A 10,398-nucleotide genomic window follows, 5' to 3' on the forward strand; every position below is an offset into this window, starting at 1 on the left:
TTAATAAATGGGTCTAGTGTTGCCTAGGAAGGGAATTTGCCAAGCTGTGGAAGGGGGAAGGAGTATGCTAAGCTATGAGAAGGGAACTCATTGGGCTAAGAGGAGGGTTCTAGATAAAGCATTTTACTTCATTGACCTCTACAGAATCCTATGGAGCAAGGAAGACTCAAGGAATATCACAGTGAACAAGGTTATCAAAAGAAGCAAATAATTGAGCAGGGTACCTGTAGCTATCAGGAGGCTGAGATCTGAGGATCAAGGTTCAGACTATGCAGAAAAGTTCCAAGGAATTAACAATTTTAAAAAAGCCAGACTCAGAAGTGGCACTATGGCTCAAATGGTAGAGAGCTAGCCTTGAGCTGAAGAGCTGAGTTGACAGCGCCCAGGCCCAGAGTTCAAGCCTCACAACTGACCAAAAAAAAAGAAGACAATTATTTAGCTGGGCACCATTGGCTCACGCCTGTAATCCTAGCTACTGAGGAGGCTGAGATCTGAGGATCAAAGCCAGCCTAGGTAGGAAAGTCTGTGAGACTCTTATCTCCAATTAACCACCAAAAAGCTGAAAGTGGTGCTGTGGCTCAAGTAGTAGAGCTCTGGCCTTGAGCTGAAGAGCTTGGTGACAGGGCCCAGGCCCAGAGTTCAAGCCTATGACTGGGGGGGGGGGGGGGGGGAAGGGAGGGAGGGAAGGCGGGAGGGGGGGGGAGCCAAAGTTGTCAGCAGTTCAGTCAGCAGCTCATACCTGGAATCTTAGCTACTCAGGAAGACACTTGAGGATCCCAGTTTGAAGCCATCCCAGGAAGATAAATCTAAGAGACTCTTATCTCTATTTAACAGCACAAATCTGGAATTAGGAGTTGTGGCTCAACTGGTAGAGCACCAGCCTTGAGCGAAAAAGCCAAGTGTGAGCTCACAGCCCTGAGTTTAAGCCCCAGTACTAGCACAGGAAAAAAAAAAAAAAAAAAAAAAAGCAGGCTGGAACCATGCTCAAGTAATAGAGTATTAGCTATGAGCAAGCAAGCCAAGCAAGGAAGCAAAGCACTGAGTTCCAGCCCCAGAACTCAGAGAGAGAGAGGAGAAAGAAGGAGAGGGGGAGGTAGAGAGAGAAAGATAAGCAATAAGTAAACAACTACAAAATGTTGTTATTGGTGCTCAAATGAGGCATCACAAAGTACAATGGAAACACTCAAATCTCTTCCTATTTCTTCCCAGAGTGAGTTAAGGAGACATCCCAGAGGAGTTAGGACCCAGAAGTGGATGAGTTGCTGAAACAGAGAATATATACAACAGTGTGAAGCTGCAATCCAAAACCGCTTGGAAGTGTGGAGTCTCTTCACACAGTCACTATTCAACTAGCTACCGAGGACCTACTGTGTGTGCAGCACTGTGCCAGGCCCGGGGAGTACAGCAAGGCTCGATGACTATGGGAGAGCGAGAGGAACATGGATGTTTTGTGGATTTCTTAGTTATACTCTGGTGCTTACTGACCAAATAAGGAAAATAAGAAGCCTACCTTTAATGGAGAGGAAGATAAAATTGCTGTATTGGTCATGTACATTTGAGATACTTAAAGGACTTTCTAGGTGCAACTTTAACATTTGGAGACATAGACGTAAGATTCATGAGAGGGTTCTGAGTTAGAACACTAAGCACATAGATCCAGTCAGCCTGACACACTCAGGTCTACTGACATGCAACAAGTTAATAAAGAATGAGACTAAAGGAAAGTTTGCTTCAACATAGAATGCTGGATAAAAGTAGGGTAAGATGGAAATGAAGCAGCCCATCAGCCCTCCCAGCAAAGGACAGTTGTATGTATAGGGGTCAACCTAGGTCTGGACAGAGAAGTAAACATAGGGTCTTGTCTCTGTGGAGACCACAAAGTTTAGAATAATAGTGTGGCATGGATGGTACCAGAAACTATTTGAAGCTAACCACATGGGTGGATTGTGAGGCAAAGTGGAGATCAGGCAATCAAGAGGTAGATATGGCTGAGAGTGTAGCTCAGTCTTTTCCTAGCATGCAAAAGGCCCTGGGTTTCATCCCAAGCAAGGCAAAAGAAGGGCCAGGGAAGGTGGAATGTATATTTCATTCCTACTAACATGACTTAAACAGGGAGTTTCTGGCCATCCATGATTTTAGAGAATGCCATTCTCAGTGAGACACCTTACTCAAGAAGATCTCATGGATATTTTACTGCTGGAGCAAGTCTTCCCAAGAAACATTGTTTCTTTGCAGAGATAATAGCTTGATCTCTCTCCCTGACTGATGAATTGCAGGCAAACTTTTTATTTTTCAATAATTTAAAATATATGTCACTTCCCCTTGCCCCCAACACACACACAAACACACACTGGACCCATCTTTATCCAATCACACAGTATAAGTTCTTTCTTCCCTTTGTCTTTACTGGAAGAATGAGTCAACCACATGATTCTTTCCCTTTCCCTTTATAAGAAAGGTGAGTCAGGTGATTCTCCACAGGACGATAGGCCTGCAGCTCCAGTCTGCACTCCCCAAAGGTACAGGCTGGCTGAGGAGAAGCAAGCCATCAGAGAAGTAGCTGACAGCAAAGGCCCAAGAAGCACTTCTGTTCCAACTCAAAATCACTGTCATTGAAATAAGGAATAAAATCCTCACCAATACTCACTAGACACTATGCTGGGAGCTGATGGCTCACACTTGTAATCCTAGCTACTCAGGAAGCTGAGATATGAGGATCACAGTTCAAAGCCAGCTGGGCAGGAAAGTCCATGAAACTCTTATCTCCAATAAACCACTAGAAAACCATAAGTGGCGCTGTGGCTCAAGTGGGGTAGAGAAGTAGCCTTGAGCTGAAGAGCACAGGGACAGCGACCATGCCCAGAGTTCAAGCCCCACAACTAACAAAAACAGGAAAAAAAAGAGAAAATGAACTATACTACTTGTGGGTGGGGATGGAAAACTTGGGAAAGCGTGAGGAAAGGGTTGACATTGTCTAAAAAGAAATGTATTCATTACCTGACTTATGTAACTGTATGTATATCACTTTTGTAATAACAATAAAAATTTTTAAGAAAAATATGATTTATATAAAATACCATATTAAAATGGTTTTACACAAAAAAAAATGTTGAAGCTGGGCACTGGTAGCTATAATCCTAGCTATTCAGGAGGCTGAGATCTGAGGATCACTGTTCAAAGCCAGCCTGGGCAGGAAAAGTCTGGAGACTCTTACCTCCAATTAACCACCAGAAAACCAGAAGTAGTACTGTGGCTCAAATGGTAGAGCAGTAGCCTTGAGCTGAAGAGCTCAAGGACAGCACCCAGGCCAGAGTTCAAGATAAAATAAAATGTTGACCTCTCTCCACAGCACAAACCAAAAGCAGCTCTCAAGAGCAGTTCACTTACTAGAAGTAAATGATTAAAAGATATAACTATCGGCAAGATCATTTTATTTCAGGGAATAAAATTACCCAAGGATCACACCCACTTCTCAACTTTGTGAAGGGCATATTTTCCTGGCTAGAGACTCTCCCCATCCCAGAAGGAGCCTGTGCAACTTGTCTGCACAGACCCAGCCCACCTGGGCCATCTTGGAACCTGCACATACATAGCCCATTCCTACCACTTGGGCACCCTACTATTTGAGCCACTCCTCTAGCCCTTTTTACTTTGTCTTTTTTAAATTTTGAGATAGGTTCTCCCTTTTTGCCCAGTCTAGCCTGAACTGTAGTCCTTCTATTTACACTTTTCATGTAGTTGGGATAGGAAGTACATTACTGTATCCAGCAGGAGAAAAGGAGGGACATAGGAAAAGTGTTAAACAATACCACAGAGATGCCATCAACCACACTCAGAATGAGGAAGATTCTGCAAATCAAACAAGCCAGTTTCTAGACAAATACAACGAAATCAAGAGGGAGATAGGACTTGGAATGTGGCTTATTGGTAGAGTGTTTGCTTAGCATGTATGAAGCCCTCGATTCGATTCCTCAGTACCACATAAACACTGGCACTGTGGCTCAAGTGGTAGAGTGCTACCCTTAAGCAAAAAGAAGCTCAGGGACAGTGCCCAGGCCCTGAAGTCAAGCCCCAGAATGGCAAAAAGGAAAAGGAGGAGGAGGAGGAGGAGGAGGAGGAGGAGGAGGAGGGAGGAGGAGGAGGAGGAAGAAGAGGAAGAATGGAGAGTTTGATGCAAGAAAACAATTTTAAAAAGGAGGTGACAATCAGGAAACTTTTAATAGTGAATGGTTTAGTATATTAAGAACTAATTATTTCAAGTGTGAGGCTGTTGCATGAGGGTTGTTATGGCTAAGATAAAACTAATGATGAGATAGATGCAAGACATTCACCTCTGTGGAAGACATTCACCTCAACCTGTAATTAGGAAAACCCAAAATGAGGGATATTTTACAAAATGCCTTGTCAGCACTGCCCAAAACTGCCAAGGGAAAGTCTGAGAAAGTCAGACCAGAGGAAGACTAAGAAGGCAAGGTAATTATAATGTGCAATCCTGGCATAAAAGACAGTAAAATTTAATTGAGATTGTAGTATAGCTAGTGGCAATGTACCAAGTTGATTTCTTAGTCTTGACAAATGACCCATGATACTACAAGATGACAGCAGAGATCCTAAGTAAGGGCTAAGAAGGAATTATTTTGTTTTGTTTTTGTGCCAGTCCTGGAGCTTGAACTCAGGGCCTGGATAGTATCTGGGAGTTTTTTGCTCAAGATTAGCGCTCTACCACTTGAGCCACTGCTGCACTGCACTTTCAGCTTTTTGGTAGTTAATTGGAGATAAGAATTTTACAGACTTTCCTGCCCCAGCTGCCTTCCAACCATGATCCTCAGATCTCAACTTCCTGAGTGGCTAGGATTATAGACATGAGCCACTGGCATTTGGCTTGTTTTGTTTTCAATTTCTGTAAATCTAAAAGTATTCCAACTTAGTTTTTTTTTAAATCCAAAAGAGTCTTTATTTTTAGACAAACCTACTATTAGGTCAGTGAAAAGACAGTGTGTTTGGGTTTTGCTTCAAAAACAATTCACTGGTTGAAACAAGGCTGATCTTAACTTGTTATTGAAGCTGACTGATGGGTACACAATGGTCTGATGATGACTATTTCCACTTTTGTATGTTTGAAAATCTCCAGAACAACAACAACAACAACAAAGACAATAAACAAACAAACATAGACTCTGGAGCCAGAACTCCCTAGGAAATTATTTAGTCAATTTCAAAATTTGTGTACTGCAATTTTCTCGCCTGTAAATGGAGGTCACTGTATTTGTCCCATCAGGTTGTGAACATTTTTTTAAGTCAATATGAAGAAAGGATTGAAACAATGCTCAATTCATCATCATCATTTTATGGAAAGATCGCCACAGACCACAGCCCATACCCCACCCTTGCTCCACTGCCTGAAACTGCTCAGCACTCATTCTTCCCCCACCCCCACAGACTCACCTCCTTTGGGTGGAGGAAAGGAACAGCAGTTCTAAAGGGACTCCTGTGAACAAGGAGTCCCTTGTTCCAAACCCCACAGAAAGTAGAAGACGAGTTGGAGAATAAGAATGGTGTCTCAGCTCAGGGTACTATGCGCATTCACTGGACCCCTACTACATGCCAATATGCAGGCAGGACTCAGACAAAGATGGTTGAGCCCTGAAGAAACCTGTCAGCTCAAGATATCCAACGCAGACCACTGCATCTTTAGACTCACCTCCTCAGGGCTTCAGATTCTTACATCATTAAATATGTCCCCCACTTCATTGTAATCTTACAGGATTCCTAAAGGAAAATGTGGATAAAAGTTGACCCTTCCTCCCAATCACAGTCTATACTTGCTCAGAACCAAGAGCTCTTGCTTGTCTTTTTTTTTTTTTTTTTTTTGCCAGTCCTGGGGCTTGAACTCAGGGCCTGGGCATTGTCTTTGAGCTTCTTTTTGCTCAAGACTAGCACCCTACCACTTGAGCCACAGCACCACTTCTGGCTTTTTCTGTTTATGTGGTGCTAAGGAATTGAACCCAGGGCTTCATGCATGCTAGGCAAGCATTTTACCATTAAGGCACATTCCCAGCCCTCCCTAGGCTTTTTTGTTCAAATCTAGTGCTCTACGACTTGAGCCATACCTCTACTTTCAGCTTTTTGTTAGTTACTGAAGATAAGAACTTCATGGATTTGTCTGCCTGGGCTGACTTTGAACCTCAGCCCTCAGGTCTCTGCCTCTTAAGTAGCTAGGATTATAGGTATAAGCCACTAGCCTACAGTCTGATGGCAATTTAATTCAAGACCACAAAAACCACTGTGGTATCTTCAGCATGTTCATTTATTCACAAATCTTTACAAAGCACCCCTAAAATCAAGACACTGCTGAGTCAACAAAGAATCAAGGTTTCCACAATCCTTGATCCATGAAGCCTACTTTTGGAAGAGGGAGACACTGATGCTAATAAAATAATTACCCCTAAACAATGATGCAGGTACTTTGCAGTATGGAAGGACATAGTCAAAAACTCAAATTTGTGCTGGGCATGAGGTGCATACCTGCACTCTAGCACTTGGGAAGTTGAGGCTGAAGTTTCTTGAGTCCAAAGTCAGTCTGGTCTGCATAGTGAATTCAAGGCCAGCCTGAGTTACATAGCAAGACTCTGTCTCTAAAAACCAAGTATTAGGATGTAAACTCAATGGTAAAAAGCTTTTCCAGAAAGTGGCGATGTGGTTCAAGCGGTAGAGCGCTTGCCTTGAGCTGATGAGTTCAGGGACAGCGCCCAGATCCAGAGTTCAAGCCCCACGACTGGGCACCCCCCCCCAAAAAAAAAGCTTTTCCAGCATGTACAAGGATCTAGGTCTAATCCCCAGCATCTCAAGAATACTACAACAACACACTTGGGGATGGAGTGGACACATTATAGAGGAGGAGATAGGGACAAGAGGTTAAGACAAGGGAAAGGTGATATTCCTGTAGATGGCCCTGGGTGGAAGGAAACAGGGTAGGTACAAAGTTGAAAATCAGCAAGAATGGTGGGAAGGAGGTATAAGGGGTGAGTAGGTAGTATGATTCAAGTAGAAATTAGCAGGGGTGGGCCGTTCAAAACTTTGAACCTCTTCAGAGGTGAGGGCTTTCCATTAGAAGCAAGCAAAGTCATCACAGAGTGGTGTTGGTAAGTGTGTGTTTAGGAGTCACTTGATCAGACCTGTATTGTTGGGACTTGGCCATAAAGAAGAGGGAAGGATTGGAACAAGGCCAGAATGGACGCAAGGAGACCTATTTAGAAGCTTCCACAATGGCCCAACAAATGGATGAGCAAGGCTAGTTTAGGAATCTAGTTGTACAGATGGACAGTGGAGATAGCAGATGAGAGCTGAGATCATGGTCTCTGCTTGAATTTAGAAGGTGAGGAAAAGGAAATACACAGACAAACTCCAGGTTTATGACTAGCATTTGGTGGTAAGCTGAGCTGCTTGCTGAGCTGCTTGCCAAGCCAGGGAGCCGTGTAGGAGGAGCAGGTGTGGCAGAAAGAAAAGTTCTTAACATGGATGAATCACATGTGCCCATGCACTATGCTTTATGCAGACTACTATGCTGTTGGAGGGAATCAATAGCATTACTGAAAACATTCACTGCCAAAAGAGGTACCAAAAGAGGACCCAATCACCTCAAATATTAATTCATAGCTTCAGCAATGATTACAGCTAATGGCCCAGTGCTAAATCCACTAATAGTTACTGAATAAAAGTCTGCTGGGTAACCGGATGTCCTGAGTACCCCTACCCAGATAACAGGAACCAGAGGAAAGAGCAACCCCTACGTTTTTACCCAACATGATATAAAACCTTAGTCCTGATTCTGGGTGAATAAGAGACAGAGATGAGCAAGATCAGCCCCTTCTCTCCAAGACTCTACATGGGTTTGAGAAGAACAAGTGGCCATAGGATTAGAGAAACACAGGAAAGACTGTAAGGAAAGGCTGAGCTGAAAGGATCCACTGGGGATGGGCAAAGAGGCTGCAGGAGTCAGTATCTTGGTAAGACCAGTGAATAATGGTGCCAGAGAAGGAGACAAGGGTTTCCCTGATGAAAGGGGCCTATCTGAGCCTGGCAGAGTATGTGCAGAATGGGGGTGGAAGGGTGCAGGAGGAAGGATCACCCAAAGCCAGGCAAGAGCAGCCCTAACAGCCTGGACATAGATGTCATCTTAACACTAGCAGGAAGGTGCCAGTCTTTTCTCAGAACCTACATGCTGCCTATTTTAAAAAGGAATCAGGTCTCATTTAAAGTCCCTGGGGATATTTTCTCCCAGGACTTAGGAATTCAGCTCTTTAATTATCAGTGAAACTCAGGACTAGATTAAGTCCTGATCCTATCTCAACAACCTTCCCGCCCACCCCCACCAAAAAAAAGAAAAAGAAAAAGACCACCAAACCGATCTGACCTTCTTATCATTTCCTTTCTTCCTTCAAAGTTCTTTTTGGTACCTCGGCTGACACCCACCGCTCTAGCAAGCCCTCATTTCATTTCAGCCAAGTCGCTTTGCCCTTTTCCTAATAAAGTGTGTTTTCTCCTCTCTGGAGGCAGCAGGGACCCCAGGGTCTGCGGCGTGGGAACTGCCTCTCACAGGCTGGTGGTTCCAAGGCCTCGTCAGTATGTCCTGGGTGCAGGCTTGATCTCAGGCTCCATGGCTGGGGCCGAGTTAGCGATGCCCTGGCAGGGGCCCGGGAGGAAAGGACCACAGTCACCAAGCCCCAGAGAGCCCAAATAGGTCTGGACAGAGGCAAGCGCTCCATTGCACCAGGGCCCGGGTACGGAAGACGCAACAAGGGAAGTGCAGGGGAGAGCTCCAGGGGCGATGGACTCACTGAGGGCAGCGGCCCCAGGGGATGACACAGCGTTTCCCCCTCACCCCCACTTCGGCACATTCTAACCTCTTCCCTGCAGGGCACCTGCCAGCCGATTGGCTGCGTCAGCGAATTCCCAGCCTCGGATGGAGGTCGTCGGAACACTGCACCCCTCCCTCCCCACCCCCCACGCCGTATCTGCGCCCACCCCACTGAGCATGGTGGACCCCTCTCCGGGTGAGGGAATGCGATGTGACTGCGGAGTAGAGATGCTACTTAGCCAACATCTTGGAAAGAATCTCAGTCCTACTCAGGGGGAAAAGTTAGAAGGCAACCCTGACACTCCAACTTCTCTTCCAGGGTCAGACTCGAACTTTGCGCCGGGGCGAACCTCTTGCACAAACTGGAGCGACCCTGCCAAGAGCCTCTCGGACCCTAGTGCCAGGGAGAGCTGACCGCGGCCCACGGTGGCCAATCACAGAGCGCCTCAGGCGGGAATAGCTGGAGGGCGCGGGCAGTCGGAAAGCGACAGTGCTAACTGCCAATAGGAAGCCGAGGTGGGAGTCCTTGCTCGCCCTACTGACCAATGGGAAGAAAGTGGCTGTGGCCAAGGTCCCCGAGGCACCAGCTGCAAGCTCCGGTGGCCGCGGGTCGCAGACCCTAGGATTGAAGGGGATTTGGGAGGGGAGTTTGCTCGCCCTCCCTAAGCCACTCACAGACCCTCAGACCTCAGCCCCGTCCTCACCTGCTGGAAGCGGGGCTTGCCCAACTGGAAAGGCGGTGCATCTGTCGAGGCGTTAGCGGCACTGGCCGCCGCCGCCGGTGTTGTAGTCGCTGTATCCGCCATGGCCACTGACGCCCGCAATCCCCGGCCCTTTTAAAATGTCCCTCCTCGGCCCCCGCCACAGCTGCCTCTCCGGATTGGCTACGAGCAACCGCAGCAAGCCAGGCACGCAAGGGTTTGTGGGGAATGTGGTTTTTTTCCTCCGTCTCAGTGCTTGACAACCCTAGACTGCGGAGAGTTGCACCCACGCAGACCACCTCTCGGTTCCCACCGCCCGCCAGGACTGCAAGGCAGGGGTGGCTGTCGGGGAAGTGTTCGTGCAGCCCTGGTCCCAAAAATGGGGCACGGGGCGGCCGCTCGTGTCTTGCCTACCCTGAGAACTTTGGACCGCGGCCATAAGCGTTAGGCCTTGGAGCAGCAGCCCAGGACAAGGGCCCTACACAAGCGGGCCGACCTGGAACCCAATGGGCCAGAACTCTAGGCGAAGCGGGATTAATTTGGAAGGCTTTCCGCAAACTGTATATTGCGGGATTTTCCTGCCATTTCTCCTGTTGCCACCCTCCCTCCTGCTACTACTCACTTCCTGGAACAAGCTGGGCTTGGGCTGCCATGACACTTGAACATTCTCTCTCTCTCTCTCTCTCTCTCTCTCACACACACACACACACACACACACACACACACAAATATAGCCATTTATTTTTCACAGCCATTGGATTTGTAAGTATTGATGGATGTGCTTATTTGTCTTTCCTACTGTAAGCTCCACAAGGAAAAGGCTGTGACTTCAATTCACTA

At 46.5% G+C, this 10,398-nt stretch overlaps 1 protein-coding gene across 3 annotated transcripts in view; it reads right to left on the bottom strand.

Moving 5' to 3' along the window:
* Positions 1–9,907, bottom strand: part of Sfxn5 (sideroflexin 5) — a 113,175-nt gene extending 103,268 nt beyond the window's left edge. For all 3 annotated transcript variants that reach the window (XM_042699817.1, XM_042699816.1, XM_042699815.1), the window contains exon 1: positions 9,562–9,907. In XM_042699817.1, the coding sequence (XP_042555751.1) occupies positions 9,562–9,663 (102 nt within the window). In that variant the 5' untranslated portion in view covers positions 9,664–9,907. The remainder of the gene's footprint in view (positions 1–9,561) is intronic.
* Between the last annotated feature and the right edge of the window lie 491 nt (positions 9,908–10,398).

Source organism: Dipodomys spectabilis, unplaced genomic scaffold (genome assembly GCF_019054845.1).
Source record: "Dipodomys spectabilis isolate Male_0828 unplaced genomic scaffold, ASM1905484v1 ptg000262l, whole genome shotgun sequence".
Classification (NCBI taxonomy): Eukaryota; Metazoa; Chordata; class Mammalia; order Rodentia; family Heteromyidae; genus Dipodomys; species Dipodomys spectabilis.